The sequence below is a fragment of the Plutella xylostella genome, chromosome 2, assembly GCF_932276165.1.
Source record: "Plutella xylostella chromosome 2, ilPluXylo3.1, whole genome shotgun sequence".
Lineage (NCBI taxonomy): Eukaryota > Metazoa > Arthropoda > Insecta > Lepidoptera > Plutellidae > Plutella > Plutella xylostella.
Genome location: NC_063982.1, coordinates 5,172,094 through 5,189,316, shown reverse-complemented (window position 1 = coordinate 5,189,316; position 17,223 = coordinate 5,172,094). Strand labels below are relative to the sequence as shown.

The following is a 17,223-nucleotide window of genomic DNA, read 5'->3' as shown; positions in this document are numbered from 1 at the left end:
GTTGGACCTGTAGATCGTGTGGTAATTTTTTTTGAAGCATGTCATGTAGGTACAGCTGTACTTTTATTTATTTATGCGTGCAACAGATTTTTTATTATGCTTACAATTTGATGTACAAAAATGTATAAAAACAAACTACTTCATAGAGTAGTTTGTTTTTATAATTTAATTTTGTATGGTGGGCGAAGTTCTATTTCGGTTGGTAAAATTATGGACATTTTAAGTCAAGTTATAGGGTTAATTTTCACTGGTTTATATATTATTGTAATCTATTATAACACAATGTATTAGTTGTAACGGTATCAAATTCAACACAGTACAATATATTTTTTAAAGAACGTAGTTAGAAATACCATGTTTTTCCAATCGAAAATGTTTTTAGATGTAAGTATTTATTTAAATGAAAGCTTAGTTAAATATACTAAGTAGTTGTTTGCCCTCATACATGCTTTTAGAAAGTACTAGATTAAGTCTAATTTATTAAAATGGTCGTATTAATAAGTTAAAAGATAAAAAAAACAACAGTTTTCTTAATTTTGGACCATAGACTGTAAACGCATAATGAAGTGTTTTCGTTATAGTTATAACGCTAATTTATTTACTTTGTTATTTATTTTAGGAACTTTTAAGGAAATAAATTATTTTTGAATTAAATCATTTTGTTCTGATTTTACCTAACCTATAGTAAAGTTGTAAAGCTGTTTTTATGTTTTAATATGAAAACAAATATTTCGTAGTGTGTATTATCAAAATTTGTATCTACTTAAGTATGTCTATCTACAGATTCTATATACCTACCTAAAATCATAAAAATCAAACGAGATAAATTAATAAAAAAACCAAAAATATATTTTCTCATTAGTAGGTACATACAATTACATTTTCCAACACAAACAATCTTGATATATGCGGCAGGCACTAACAAATATATACTTAAAAGTGTCCATAATCCCTCTATACTATCGGGGTGAATACTTAGGGTTTTCTGGCCCATAGGTAAAGCTTCTCAGCTCATAAGACACACCATTACTCATACTATTCTCGTAACTCAATTCGAAATCTCTGAAGTCACTGCACCCGCCGAAAACGCGGCACGGCTGCCGATTGGCCACTTCATCTTTAGCCTTCTCCTGATTGGTCGGTTTGTCGTCTTCCTTCTTCTGATTGGTGGGAAGAGGTTTAAAGATGGCGTTGTGTGCTGCGGCCGTGTCCATGTCGGCTTTTCTGGAGACTATTATTCGGATGTCCGTGTGGAGGTAAAGCTTGCCCGATTTCGATGTCATGAATCTGGAAAAGTAAGGTTACTTACTGTTAAAAAATGCATAATGGATAACCCTACGGACGGCTTGAGTCAACTCATTATTGTAAACAATTTTTGCTCTACGAATTTACCAATGGGCCGTTTTCCTTGACAGCTGTCAGTTGAGTTTTTGTACATGGTCTGAGGTACAATCGAGGTACAAGCCGTTAGCCGATAGATGTCGTGACAACATAGTGTACCGAACTGTCAAATATTGCACACAGAGAGCAAAGAGGTTGAAGTATTAAACCCAGAATAAGAACTCACTACTTTTAATAGTACTTCTATTTAGTCTTATTAACAAGTTCAGAATGTTTATTTTTCAAGGGTCGTTGATATAGAGAACGCATGAAGGCAGACATAAGTATAATTTCCTCTGTGGAAATAAGACGTGAGCTGACACAAAACCTGCGTTCTGAGGGTTTGACAGTTTAGTACAACTCAGACAACGACATAATATGTTTCTCCTAAAATTTAAACTTTTTTCTGCCCTTGCGGCTTTACCACTACTGCAACACCTTGTTAATGATGTAAACTCACCTCAAATGGATCAGATAGCGCATGTACTTGTGTGTGTCCTCGCGTCGCGGCTCCGGGGCTCCTGCGGGCAGGTACAGCGTCCTCTGTGGGTGGAACGAGAACTAAATTAATATTTATTATAATCATAATATTTTCATGCATGAAAGTAAGGTTCATAGGTAGAAGCAGAAACTTTTTTGTTGTTGTTTGAGGAGGTAGAATGTTCAAAGAGATGTATAATTAAACTGCGATTAATCAAATTGTGGATTGGATTGTAGCGAAATAAAAAAATGCGAATCCGACTACAGCAACCAATCTTAGCGTCAATTCACACGTACCACAACCACACTACGTCGCAGCGACATAATGTGGTCAAGCTGTAGTTACGTGTGCGACAGCGGCTTTTTGCAGTTGCGTTGTGGCAGCGACAAAATGTCGATGTGGTTGTGTTGTCGCTGTCGTTGCGATGTGGTAATCACGTGGTCGTATGCATTTAATAGGGCGAGGAGGTGGCCGCGGTGCCGCCGCCGCGTGGCGGCGTTGCCGACGCGATGTGGTTGCGATGTGGTCGTATTACACAAGTGGTCGATGACAACGGCAAAATGTGGCACGTGTGAATTGGATTATTCATTTTCAATACAAAATATACGCCCGACCACACGGCGTGGTTGTGGTGTGGTTGTGGTACGTCTGAATGGACCCTTATTGAGAAGGTAATTCGATAGCAATTTGTATGACATCTTGATCAGCGCCCCTGTCGGTAACGTAAGATACTAATAAAACGCAACAAACTCGAGAATCGAATTATCTACCCAGGAGTAGATTATAGCGGCCAAGCGACTGCTTTTATAGCCTATTATGTCCTAACCAAACCAGGAACCACAATCTAAAAACATAAATTGATCACCCTAACCCGGGAATCGAACCCAGGACCTCTAGCTCACAAAGCAGAGCATCTCCCACTAGACCAAACTCAAACTCAAACTCAAATTTTTTTATTCATCGTACAAATATAAAATTTTCTGATGAACGTCAATTTTTACAAATTACTCTCCGTTCGGATAAGGGGGGGCTCTTTCTGTCTAAGGAGAAGAACGGAGGCAAGAAACTCCTGAGCCATCTTTTCAAAAAAAGACTTAAAACTAGTTGGTATACAATACATATAAGCTTAATAATTATTATTATAATAATATGAGCAGAGCTAACTACTTATCACAGCCATGCATTAACGTCCTCTAAGTAATCATCAATTTTATAATAAGCTTTTTTACTGAGTTTCTCTTTAATGTAACACTTAAACTTATTCTCTGGCATTTGAGCAACTTCTGCTGGAAGCTTATTATAAAATCTAATACAGTACCCTAAAAACGATTTATTAACTTTCGCCAGACGCATCGCTGGAAAAGCCAGCTTATGCTTGTTCCTAGTATTAATGTCATGATTACTGCCAATTGTATCAAAAGTTGAAATATTCTTTCGTACATACATTAAATTGGAAAAAATGAACTGACATGGAACTGTAAGGATGTTAATTTCTTTAAATAGTTCTCTCAATGAATCCCTGGAACCAAGTTTGTATATAGAGCGGATGGCTCTTTTCTGTAATACAAATATAGTTTCAATATCAGCTGCTCTACCCCAAAGCAAAATGCCATACGATAATAAGCTGTGGAAATAACTAAAGTAAACTAATCTTGCGGTTTCAACGTCGGTCAGCTGTCTAATTTTCCGTACAGCAAAAGCTGCGGAGCTCAACCTTCCAGACAATTTTTCAATGTGAGGTCCCCACTGTAACTTTGAATCTATAGTCATCCCAAGAAAGACAGTATCATTAACTAGGTCCAATTTATTCCCATCTAGAATAATGTTAGTATCGCATTGTCTAACATTCGGCAGTGTAAATTTAATACATTTCGTTTTCTTAGAATTCAATAGAAGATTACCACAGAGACAGTTGCATGTGCTTGCGTAATTACCTGTCTCAAGAAGGTGGTGGCCCCGGGCGGCATGCCTGCCAGAGAGTACAGCACCACGAACATCTTGACCAACGTGCCGTGAGGGTTGAAGAGAGACAACTGGACCTTTCCCTACACTTCTAGTAGCTTATGTATGTCTGTTTAATTAGTTTCTAACGTGACCGCTTGGGGCTCTAATCAAGATGTCATACAAATTGCAGTAAACCGCCCTGAGTCGACAATATTCGCGATTCATACACACACAGCTATATCTACGCATTACTAGATTATAGTGCCCAATTTGTCAATTTTAAATACACATACCCCGGCTTGACTTTCACATAGCGTTCTATGTCCTAACAAATTTAAAAACACAAATAGGTCGCCCAACCCTGGAATCGAACCCAGGCCCTCTAGCTCACAAAGCGGAGCATCTCCCACTACACCACAGATACACTTGCCTCTCCTTGCGTAATTACCTGTCTCAAGAAGGTGGTGGCCCCGGGCGGCATGCCTGCCAGAGAGTACAGCACCACGAACATCTTGACCAACGTGCCGTGAGGGTTGAACAGGGAGACTTGGACCGTGCCTGATGAGGGGACTAGGTAGCCGTGGCCGCCGAGGTTTATGTGGCCCTGGAAGAAATCGTAATAAATTTATTATTATTGAGAGTACTAATAAATGTTTTGGGAAAGTGGATGAAATGCCTGGAATAGATAGGAACCTTTGGAAATAATTTCACAGCTACTAAAAAGTAAATATTAAATTATTTAACAAAACTACGCAAACATTAGCACGGCCTAATTTTCGCAATGAGATATTTTAGATCCAAGATGGCACTATCAAAAGAGCAATGAGCAGTCACATTCCAAAACAGGAAACCTCTTAATCATTAACAATATCTACTAAAGGACACACACACACACATAGTGAGTTATTGCTAGTTGCAGCTACATTCTCCTTTCAATTCTGACCACAAACCGCAATTTTACCACGAATTTACTGCATTTATCCTTTTTCGGTCTCTGAAAAGCTTCTTATTTCTTCCGCTGGAGGCGACACCTACCATACAAGGTGCGTTAGTGCCCCTGCCATTGTACCACGAATTTATTGCCTTTCTCCTTTTGCGTTCTCTTTAAATCTTCCTTATGTTTCCGCTAGAGGCGCCACCGATGTATTTTCGCTATAATAATATTCTCTTCTATCAACTCACCATATAAGGTGCGTTGGTGCCCCCAGGAGCGTAGAAGAACACAGTGACGGGCAGGCGGCGGTGCGCGGGGCAGAAGGCACCTGATGCTCCTAGAGACGCCGTGAAGCCGTGGACTGTGGCTACAGGTTCCAGGCGGCCTTTCAGGGCTGACTCTTCGAAGCTGCCTGTGGATTGAGAGGGTTGCGGTTTGACATAAATGCTTGTTAAAATATTGATGTTGATACAGAATTCTATGAAGCCTATCGCACTTTCGCCATTTATACCAGGCGCCCATAAACCCTCAATGGTATCCGAGGGATCTTGTTAACCGAGGACCTTGCCATCAAATAGTACTAGGAGTCCAGAAAACACCAAGAGCTCTACACTACGCTCAAAGCCGAGGTATCCCTAAGACCATTTTTTTTTTTTTTTTTTTTATCTTTATTATTTATAGGGACTTTTGTACACTATGTAGTGACGATGACAGTCCCATCGTGACTATTATACTAACATTTACAAATAATTAATAATTCAATTTACATTAATAAAGAATATAACATTCTAGCTGCTCCCGAAGTGGGTTCAGCCAGAATATTATGAAACACACCAACATCAGTAACGTTCAGCTGCAAAGTTTGAATAATCATATTTCTTTTGGGTGCGTAACGGACACATTCCAGTAGTAAGTGGTATAAATCTTCTTCTTTGCCACATACCTCACAATTGGGAGAGTTAACCTTTCTCATTAAAAAAGCAAATTTGTTAGATGGTATATGGCCAGAACGCATCCTATGAGCTACAATTATTTGTTTTCTACCCAATCTAGCACACAAGAACCATGGGATACGAGGAGGCTCGCTCTGAATGCTTTTATACCAAATGCCTTTCGTTGTAGATCTTTCATCAAAGTATTCGCGCCATTTAACGAAATTTTTTAACTTGTATTTACCCAAGACTTCTGAGTAATTGGGCTGAACATTCAATGGAAAACCTTCAACTAAAGCTCTTTTTGCGAGATGGTCAGCCTCCTCGTTTCCGTACAAACCAATATGAGCTGGAACCCACTGCATTGTCAATGCTATGTTATTGATTTTAAAATTATTAACTTGATCTAAAACTTCGTAGGCGATTGAAATCCCCCTGTGTCCAGATGCGCATCGAGTCACATGCTGTAAGGAACTTTTGCTGTCTGTTAGGATAACTATTTTTTGAATTCCCAAGCCGCTTGCGTATGTCAGAGCTTTGGACAATGCAATGAGTTCTGCGGTCATGATAGAAATGTTACATGTTAAATTAAATATTTCAAAATAACCATTATTAGGATCATAGAAAGCTGCACCACTACTTTTATCTGTCTTAGACCCATCAGTATAAATAGCGTACCAGCCATTATAGTTTGTACGAAGTTCCTGGACAACATTGCTCTTCAAAAGGTTTCTCTCATACAATAATTTGGAATTCTTTATACTATCTAGACTAGTCTTAACACTATTTTTAATATCAATGTTGGCGACCCATGTATTTAAGGTAAACATATGCAGTGTATTACAACATGATATAATTTCATCCTTTGTTTCATTAAATGAGCTGAGCAATAATGGAATCTTCTTTTGCCTCCAATTATGGGATACACTGAGGTCACCTAGCAATTTAATCGTTTCATTATTCGACCAAGAGTGACTTTTTAAACAAAATTTATAGGCCAGGTATTGCCTTCTCAAAGTTAACGGTGGAAGACATAACTCGCTCTCCATTACGTGGATGGGTGTGGTTTTTATAAACCCACCAATCACTCTTAAGGCCTGATTTTGCAATTTATCCAATTTGGAGATATGGCAAGTGGCTGCATTATCGTATAAAAATGACCCATAGTCAATTCTGCTTCTGATAAGTGCTATGTACAATCTACGGAGATGTAGCGGGTGAACACCCCATCCAGAACCTGCTAAAACTTTTAAAAGAGATAAATACTTTTGGGCCTTTTCGCATACTTCATTTATGTGCTTACCCCATCTTAAAGATCTGTCCAACCAGATACCCAAGTATTTTATGCAATCAGCAGATCCAAGCGTAGTCCCCTTGACAGAAATATTAACACATTCTCGCCTATGGCCTCTACTAAAGATGCAAACTTTAGATTTAAGTACTGATAACTCTAGGCCTAGTTGTTCTATGAGTAATACAAATGTATCCAATGATTGCTGTATACACTGCACGCTATCCTGAAGTTTGTTATTATTAGCATAGAGCACAAAGTCATCGGCGTATTGCCCTATAAATACATCCTTAATGTTACGACAAATATCAATAGTGGCTAAGTTGAACAGTAGAGGGGATATGGGGTCACCCTGGGCAATACCTTTGCTTGTCCATCTGATATGTACTATATTGTTTTCTTCATCGCTTTTAATTTGAAGATGTCTTTCTTTTAGATACTCCCAAAGGTATAGACATATGTTGGCCCCTACTTTCAACCTATCCAGTATAGTAAGAGCTCTATCGATTATAATATTGTTGTAAGCACCTTCAATATCCAGGAAGCAAGCCAAGGTAGCATAATTCTTAGTGAATCCAAGTTGTATATGTGTGATCAGTCTCGCTAAACAGTCCAGGCAAGATTGAGCTCTCCTAAACCCAGTCGTATAAGGAGATAATAACTTATTATGTTCCACAAACCATTCAAGGCGTTTAGTGATCATTAAATGAAACGTTTTGCACAAGCACGACATCATAGCTATTGGTCTAAGCTTAGAGATAGAACTGGTAGATTTGGGGATTGGCATTATCATTACTTCTCTCCATTGAGACGGGACATAGCCAGTACTGAAAATATAATTGTATAATCTTAGTAAGTACTTCTTTGCGTCGTCTGGGAGCTGAGCTATCATTGAGTAAGAAATTTTATCGATTCCAGGTGTTGTGTCTTTAGTTTTTAAGCTATTATCCAGTTCCTGTATTTTAAAATCGGCATCTAGAGTTGGGTTAAGGGATGTAAAATTAGGAGTTAGGGGTGTTACAAAATCAGGTGCCAACGATGTCAGTAGTTCATTTTTACTCTGCTCGCTGGAAAATGACTTTGCTTGTTTGTAGCCCTTCATCCATCTCATTTTCCGCCATAAATCAGACGAAGAGGTAGATTCATCTATAGATGAGCAAAATTGATACCAGCTCTTGCTCTTAGCCTGCCTTATAAGTCGTTGTGCTTCTGAGATTTTTAGCTTTAGACTGTCTAAATTTTGAGGAGTCGGATTTTGCCTAAACGATTTGAGTGCTAATCGACGTTGAGCTACTACTTTAGAAAGATCTTGATTCCAGTATACTTTAGGCACAAACTTTCTAGCGGGATTTGTACAAAGCTTTATGTCAGGAATATTTTCCGAAGCAGACTTGTTTAATATATCTAAAAAGAAATCATAACTTTCTTGCACGTTTTGAATCTCAGTGGCCGATGATAGCGCTAAAGAAATGAAATTTCTGTATTTAGGCCAGTTGGCAGCTTTGTAATTCCTTTTTATAACAAAATTAAGGCAATCCCGGTATTGTATACTCATTTTGATAATTAGATGATCACTGCCTAAATTTTCATTGGTTACATCCCAATCAATGTTCGTGGCAATATCTGTGGAACAGAATGAAATATCTGGGGACGTCTTTTGAAGCACTCCATTCACTAGCCTTATTCTCGTTGGTCTGCCATCATTGAGTGAGATATAACCATTATCAAGAGAGCTGTCAAATAATTGAATACCTCTTGGATCCGTTTTACAGGACCAGTTTGAATGGTGTGCGTTGAAGTCTCCCGCAACTATAGATTTTTCGGGGAACATAGCGAAAATACTATCCCAATCCGACTGAGAAGTACGCACTGGGGAAGTACAGTAAATTGAGAAAATATTTTTAACTAGCTTACAATTAAGGATTTTAACATGTACTATTTCTATACCCGGATTACTAATGTTAACTGGGCTTACAAATGCTTTTATAGATGTATGGCACAGTACTGCAACGCCACCGTAAGAATCGCCTCTGTCTCTCCTGTACACATTATAGCCACTTACATTAAATTGGGAATCGGGGTCCAACCACGTTTCACTGAGCACTGCAATATGAACCTTTTCTCTACTTAGTAATAGTTCAAAATCAATTAATTTTGGTATGACACTTTGGGAATTCCACTGAAGTATATTTATATGCATATTAGAATAATTACTAGCCATTATTTAAATAAGAAAATATTTTGTTGATGATATCTCCCTCTCTAATAGTTTGTACAAACAGTGTTGTCAGCTCTTCTAATATAGTTTTTATGCACAAATTTATCTTCTCTTCTAATGGTTTTTCAGATAAAACAATGTCCTTCATTCTGTGTAATGTCTTCCAAATTCCTAAGTTGCTTTTTTTGTTTTCGACATATTTCTTACTTTTATTTGGATGTAAGTCTTCTTCTCCTTCTTCTTCAGTGTGATGTGTATTGTTCTTCCTTTCAGTTGTTTTCCTCTTTATTCTAAATTTACGTCTCCCAGCAGGTTTACAGGAAGGTAGGATTACAGATGCATTATCTACTTCTTCGCTAGTTTCTTCAAGGCATGAGAATGATTGTGTTAGCTCCGTAGTATGTTTGTTGGTTAGTGCATCTCTATACGATTTATTTCTGTTTGGCTGGTTGCCTGGAGGTAGGGTATGTGCGTCCAGTGTTCTTTCTTCCAAATGAATGGGTTCTGGTACATAGTCGTTAGTTGGTTTCTGTTTAACGAGCATTTGCAAGGCTATTTTGTATGTGCAGTTATTTTTACTCATTATTTCTCTGATTTTCTTTTCTTTTAGATATGCTGGGCAATTTTTATCTAAGGCAATATGAGGTCCCCCGCAGTTAATACATTTAAATTCTTTTGTGGCGCAGTTGTCATGTTTTTCACCACATTTAGGGCAAATAATTTTCTTTGTAGGGCAATAGTTTCTTGAGTGGTTAAATTTCCAACATCCACTACATTGCGAGACAGGAAAGGTGTATGGCTCAACCTTAAATCTGCACCCGTATCCAGATATATACGAGGGTAAGGAAGGCCCTTTAAACCGTAAGCGAATCACTTCACTGTCCACCCACTGTCCATCTTCCGTAAGTCGTTTCAGTCTTTTCATAGCCAGAATGTCGTACTTACATGTGTACGATTTCATTATCTCTTCCTCATCTATATCTAAATCAGCATTTCTGACTATCCCATAGGTAGAATTCACTTGATCCGTCTTTTGGCATCTATAGTCTAATTCCACAAACTTTGGACAGTTTAGTAACTTTTCCGCATCCTCCAAGTTCTTAAATACTATGAAGGCTTTGTACGGACCCTTGTATTTAATTTTAATTATGTTTGAGATGTTTTCCGATTTTAATAGTTTAGCCATGCCAAATTGCTTTGGTAGAATTTTTTTCGACGTCACACTTACTTCAAAATTATTCGGGGAATCTGAGTTTATTTCAGATTCCGACCGGCTTTCGTTTCGTCTTGAAAAACTTCTCAGCAACTTTTTAGCCTTTCTACTAACGACAGTAAATCCCTCATTATCTTCCTTCTCTTTACTCTCTTCACTCTCTTGCCTCGGTCTTTTCTCCGAATATCTTGTAGGTTCACCTACTTCTCCGCATTCCATGTTTTCTGAGAGTGGTTGGACACACTCAGAATTCACAATCGTATCTTCATGTATATCACTTCCCGGCGGATCGCACTCAACACTCTTTGACCGTATAAAACTATCCATTCTCGTAATAAAATAACCACATGTGGGTAGTTATAGATTACACCGGCACACGGATTACGAAGCGAAGTTTAACCGAAAGACGTGTTCTCGCTTCGGCGGGTCACGCGCGACTGATCCCTAAGACCATGCCATCAACTTGTACCAGGCGCCCATAAACCACCAACAAGCAAAGTGACTGTGTGTGTGTAATTTGGTTTTTAGTTCTTTCTTCTTTAATTTCTTTTTAACACCTTTTAATAGTTTTTCTGTGCCTCCTGTATGTTGGCTGGTAGAACATGCTTTTAGCATTAAACTCACGATTTGTACATCTATTTCGTATATAAATAAATAAAACAACTCACCTAACAGTCCAGCACTAGGCCCCACCCTCAGCCGCGGGGTCCTTGGTACTTTGTCCCCCCCGGGGGCGGGGCGGGGGCGCGGGGGCGGCGCGGGGCGCGGGGACGCGGGGGACACGCACGGTGAGGCGGGGGACACCGGGTGGAATAGGGCGCTGTGGGGGTAAGAGGGGGTGAGGTTTAAGTTTAGTTGACTTTACATTACGGTGTGATCTACATCTATCTTTACGTATGCCTGTTGGCTATTGTTTAAATAAATAAGTATAAATAATGGTTAAAAACGTTTGCTAGGTATATGAAATTTTCTAACTGAGGGTGTTTGATTGTACATTATCTGAAATGAAACCAAGAGAAGACCCATAGAAAAAACTGTACTGTTGGACTATTGCAATGGTCTATAAGGGAATTATTTTCATTTCAAATTACTACCTCATTCGATTCGACGTTTCCATATCGATACACTATAGTCAAACTTCTAACACTTATTTACTGTTCAGGCAGAAAAATGAAAATCTCACCTCTTAATCCCAGAAATGCCATTGATCGAGTCATCATAGTCAAAGCAATTATTTCCTCTCTTCAATGGCGCAGGCGATGACGTCAGAGGCAATCCAGTCTTAGTATGAAACACCATGGAAGCCGCCGAGTCGAAACGCCATCGAAAACGGTCCATCTCTGTCGGGGAAGGAACCTGGGAATCCTGCTTTTGTGAACTTTTCGGGTCGGGAAATTCGAAGCCATTCTGATCAGATTCTTTGGGAGAATCACCATCATATTTGTCAAAAGTCCCGTAATCACATTTCTCGACCATGACATAGTCTTCACCGATTGAGGAGTATTTCTGACGAGGAGGTTTCTTTGACATGTCAGCGAAAACCGTATCGTCATTCTTGAGTAGCAATTCTTGCATATCTTTGTTTTCTTCTTTGTCCCGTTGGCTGAACCGATCTGTCACTAGCTTCTCTATACGGTCCACTAACGGAAAAAACCTTTTCAATTTGGGCCTTTTAATTATATTCTTCTCTTCATCGTCATCAGGACACTTTCTTATACCCGAGACGAATTCTTTAACACTATTAACTACGCTAGGTTTTATATCACACGTTAAATTATTACTAAAATTATCACATTTATGCTTCTTGCTTTGCCCTTCTGTAGGGCCGTCTACAGCAGTCAGATCATAATTAGCTTCGGATCTGACCATACCCCTTTTGCAGTCATCACATTTGACCACAAACGCCGTACCACATTCGCATACGAGATCATCAGTTTGAGTGGCAATCGTATTGGTTTTCTTATACTCTGTTGGCTGTATATTGACGTTGTCCACAAAGGGTGATTTGCTTTCAATTCTGCTGGCAGGAAGAGTCAGATATGTTTGGTTTCTATAGCATCCTATAGCTCTGAATCTGTCGAATCTTGCCGCTTGCAGAATTGGTATCGATGTATGCGTCTCGCTCTTTTTAGTGACGCCATCCCCTTCTGAATTCCCTGTCGACTCTGAATTCGAATCCCTCAGCTTACGAAGCTTGCTCTCTTTCCGTAAACGGCGTTTGTATTTCGCTATCTCTTTCAGTCGCCGTTCGTCTAGCTTCTTCGTCTCTTGATTAACACTAGTGGAAGATTTTTGATTTTGGTCTGACTCGTCATCGCAGTTGCATTTATGTTTTCCGTTTTCGCTACAAGGTGTGTGCATTCTGTCGTCAACTAATCCCTTTTCTTTGCATTCCATATCCGTTTTATCATTATCAAGTTTCTCTGGTGTGGCAGATCTAAAGAATTCACTTGGTCCCATATTCCCGAATATCGAAAGTCTTCTTGAAGCATTACTAGTCGATCCTATGTTTGAATTGATAGCGTTTAAGTCCCTCATTCTTTCTGGAGTGCCTAACGTCAAATCGTTCATTCTGTTAGCTATATCTTCGTTTTGCATCTCTTTGCTGGCCCTTCGTTTAGGTACATTACAAGAGCATTTGACGACAGGTATGCCTTCGATCCGGGGTAGACTCTCAAGGTAGACTTTCAGGTAAACGTTATTGCCGATGTCAGTGATAGGGAATGTGTGATCAGTGGGCTGTTTGGTGAAGTCGGTCATTTTGTAGCTCTCGCCCGGTATTTTGATGGAGTACACAATGTTCAGTGAGCGGGGCGCGGGGTCGTCGGGGGTCGGCAGGTCCTTCTCGTCGCAGTTCGATTCGAGTTTCTTGAAGTTGCACTTTTCGCGGCTCAGCTTTCTCCTGAAAAGGATAAGACATGTATTTTAGTCATATATTTATTGAGATCGTAGGTATAAGTACGATGGATTCTACAGTCATATTACCAATCAATGACAAAAAAAATAATGATCGATTGAAACCATTCGCAAAAAAGACACTGAGATGTTGTTGACATTATGTTACCAACGTGCATCAAGGTTGTCTATATGTTGAAAATTATACAATACATTTCAAATCTTATCTGAACATTATACCTTGTAGTCAATAAATTTGCTTAGCTTTAATTACTACAAGTTCGATTTTCAGTCTTCAAGATACACACAGTGTCCGACACATGGTCATACGCATGACAAACTGTTTTGGACGATAGAGAAGGTTATTCTTACAATCTTTTGTCTTTGTAGAATCTGCGAATTTAAGAATATCGACACTTTCTTTCTAGAACTCCACGTCATCGTTACGGTCCTACTGGTCCTACCTCCGCTCGGTGTGGTCCAACTCCGGTTCGGCAGTCAGCCGGGAGGTCCACGCCGCGAGTTGGGAGAAGTGCAGCTGAGACCGCACCGCGCTCAGCAGCCACTGCGACGAGATGGGGGGCGGGGAGTCGTGAGCTCTGCGGGGGAGGAAAGGGTACAGTTTAAAATATGCCTTTCATCATCATCATTAGGATCCCTCATCAGGGACATAGGGCTCGAAGTATAGATTTACTCTCTGATCGGTTCTGTGCCACGCCTTCGATTTCTTGCATTTAATATAGGCATAAACTAAGCCGTTTAATTAATTACCTTCGTCACTGCCACGTAGGTACTAGATGGCTGCAAAAACTAAGTTAAGCTTATCTTTGTGATCATACTTCAAACTTACACCATCTGAATTCGATACGCGAACCGCTAGTCAGTATTGCTTATAAATGCTACTGAGATTAAGAACGCGACGTTCGTAATGGCTTGGCATGGCTTTTAAATAACAATTGACTTTAAGTACCATCAAGGAAATCTATGCCATCCCGATTCAAAATCAATATCCCGTGCTCAACCCATCGTGATAGCCTGTGTTTCTAGTCCTCAGCTTAACGGTAGACCACCGATCGTGTTCTCTACAAGAGAATCCCTAGACCCTGGTATCCCTAGACCCTAGTTGAAGATACTCACTTCTTCATGAAGACGTAGCCCTAAGCTTTACGGTAAGACACCAACACGACGATGCATGGTACAACGACGCCTCATACTAATGAGTCACTAGACTTGCGCTGCGTTTCGTCGTCTCAGCGTCGTCGCTACATAGTTTTCTACACTAATGGGACTGGTAGAAGACACTCACTTCTTCATGATGACGGACAGCGTCCAGCGCTCCAGCAGCAGCCCGCGGCGCTCGGGGGGCGCGCGCTCGTAGGACCCGTCCCCCGCGCCTGCAGACAGCCGGGAGTGGCAGTCCGGGCAGTCTGGAGCTAGCAGGACCTGGAAGGGAAGATAGGGGGTGTTAGGAGTGGAAGACAGCTTGGTACAATCAATTAAACATAGTCCAAAGTTTGGGATGATCTTCTCCTGTATAATAGGAGTTTTGTCATGTTTGCAACATCTCATTTCTTGCTCATAGATCATCTGTAAAGGCAATTAAGAGGCGGGATGGTGGGACATCGAACCCACATGCACAATGAGATATTTTAGTGAAGGCCAAGGCTGGTTTCAAGGAGCTTCAGAAGCCAATCTTAGCCACACGCCCTTAAAGCCGTCAGTGTAATAAGTGTCAATTTTGTAATAAATTATGACATAGGCCTCCACACATGCGTGCGGTACAGAAGAGGCTCGCTGGATGCGATGCGATGCACTGAGGGTCTGTGCACTCCAAGTCCACCATCTATACCTCATCATAACATAGATCTATTTACATTGTGGGCAGGAAGATCTCCACCAAAATTTTATGTATTCGCCATTTTAAGGCGCATTATGAGAGGCACAACCAGCCACCTAAACCCACAGACGATGTTCAATTGTTCATAGTCTCTCACCTCAATACAGATGGGTATCTGGTCGTGCCACAGCGCCTGCACGTGAGAGTCGAGCGCGACGTGCGGCTCGCTGCCGCGCGGCTGAGACAACTGCACCTGGTGAAGGAATAAGGGTTTTTAGTTATGCCATATAATATTATGACTAACTGCCAGTTTCTATAACTCTATCTATATATAACTGGTAGTTACTTTCATACGATTTTGACAGATTGTAACTTTTCATTATGTCAAAATTGTATGACAGTAACTACCACTTATGGATAGATAGAGTTATAGAAACCGGCAGTAAAGCAACAAGGGAATGTCGGGATGAGGACAGGTCCCGAATTCTGCCATTGACCCAGAAAACGGAAGTGGCTCCTAACTAATTGTTAAAGACCGTATTTCAAGTATAAAGTAAATCCATCTATTATAATTATTTAAGCACAAAGCCATTAAAAAGCCATTATCAATCGGTATTTTATATTTAAAATGTTACATAATGTTAGTAAATAACTAGCAATGATAAAAAAGTCTTTGCAAAATCGCACTCTTTATTGTTATGACTTTATACACTCACGGGCAATGAAAAGGTTCCACTGAGAAAAACACCAAATTACTCCATTTAACAGAATCCTACATTTAACAGAGCATGAGGATATAAACAACTAAAAACAATAATATTTTGTTCAAATTTGTAATTACATGTTTGAAAAGTGGTACTTTTTCATTGCCTATGAGTGTATTTGGACTGTGCATGTAGTGTTAAGAAGACAACTGACCTGCTTTCCCGGTGCCCGGCTGGCCCTGATGATGAGGCGGGCCACCTGACGCAGCAGCGGCTCGCCCGCCGCCGGCGCCGGGCCGAACGACCCGCTACTGTGCATCTGTGGGGGGAGGGAGGGGGGGTTAGTTACAATACTGTTTAGTTGAGAACTGCTCACTGAGAGCTAGGCTGGCTGAGCTGAAATTAAGGGGATATGTACAAAGGTTCCACTCGAGAGAGCCACGTACAGGAACTTCGCCCCCACTCTGAATAGAATAGAATAGTTGAGAACTACTGGACTATAACTCTGTACTACCACAAAACACTGTTTAACTAGCGTTTAAACTTTAAAACGAAATTTGTCAGATTTTGTAGGCGTTTGACAGCGCTAAACACCTGTTAAATATTGTCTAAGTTTTAGTGGTAAAGCCCTAGAAATCTTGCGAAACGAGGCTTTATCCTCTTCGTTTCAATAATGCGATGAGCGATGAGAGTAAGATAAATAAATAAATATATTTTTTATTCACCAAGCCAGTTATCTGGAAGACATCACGTTTAGCAATAAGGCCGTATCGGTTAGGCACAAAAACGCTAAACGCGATTTAAACTAATATTCAATTACACCCAAAATACTAACGTTACATGGCATCGAAAAGTACCAGGCGCACAGAGAGCAGAGGATGTGGGTCAAAGCTGGGTCACCGCCGGGTCATACGGCCCTTTGTCGACGAAATAGGTCAATGTGCCGTGCGGTCATAAAGTCCTGGTTAAAAATATTACTTCATAGAAGGAAATGTATTTTTAGAAACGACATGTATTGTATGCAGTTAGAATGCTGTGAATTGGGAAAGGAATTAAAGCATAGCTGAGCTTCGCAATAAATAAAAAATCAATCCGAATCTGTTTATCTGTTTCAGTTCGACGGCATAATAAGATGTCTACCAGATATTGACTTGAAATAAAAATAACCTTTTGACTAGGAAGCTAGGAGTAAAATACTCTAGCTAGAGGCTCCATGTGTACGTAGATAGTTGCAATGAATAAATATAAATAAATCAACTATCATAATTTGCGTTCCACTAACCTAACATTTCAACAAATTGATACCATACCACGAACAGTTGCTACCAATAATATCATCGTTAACAAACGACGCATTACGAATGATTTAAAAAACAACCAAGCGGTATTACGTC

The 17,223-nt window shown here is 39.9% G+C and overlaps 1 protein-coding gene across 1 annotated transcript in view; it reads right to left on the bottom strand.

Moving 5' to 3' along the window:
• Nucleotides 1-827: 827 nt before the first annotated feature.
• The window catches only part of LOC105392611, a 47,045-nt gene continuing 30,649 nt past the window's right edge, over nucleotides 828-17,223 (bottom strand). Inside the window, exons 2-11 of the mRNA XM_038111707.2 lie at nucleotides 16,044-16,148; nucleotides 15,283-15,378; nucleotides 14,595-14,731; nucleotides 13,753-13,887; nucleotides 11,577-13,295; nucleotides 11,062-11,213; nucleotides 4,988-5,151; nucleotides 4,254-4,409; nucleotides 1,841-1,923; nucleotides 828-1,287 (exon numbers count right to left, since the gene is read on the bottom strand). Coding sequence (XP_037967635.2) covers nucleotides 960-1,287; nucleotides 1,841-1,923; nucleotides 4,254-4,409; nucleotides 4,988-5,151; nucleotides 11,062-11,213; nucleotides 11,577-13,295; nucleotides 13,753-13,887; nucleotides 14,595-14,731; nucleotides 15,283-15,378; nucleotides 16,044-16,148 — 3,075 coding nt within the window. The 3' untranslated portion in view covers nucleotides 828-959. The remainder of the gene's footprint in view (nucleotides 1,288-1,840; nucleotides 1,924-4,253; nucleotides 4,410-4,987; nucleotides 5,152-11,061; nucleotides 11,214-11,576; nucleotides 13,296-13,752; nucleotides 13,888-14,594; nucleotides 14,732-15,282; nucleotides 15,379-16,043; nucleotides 16,149-17,223) is intronic.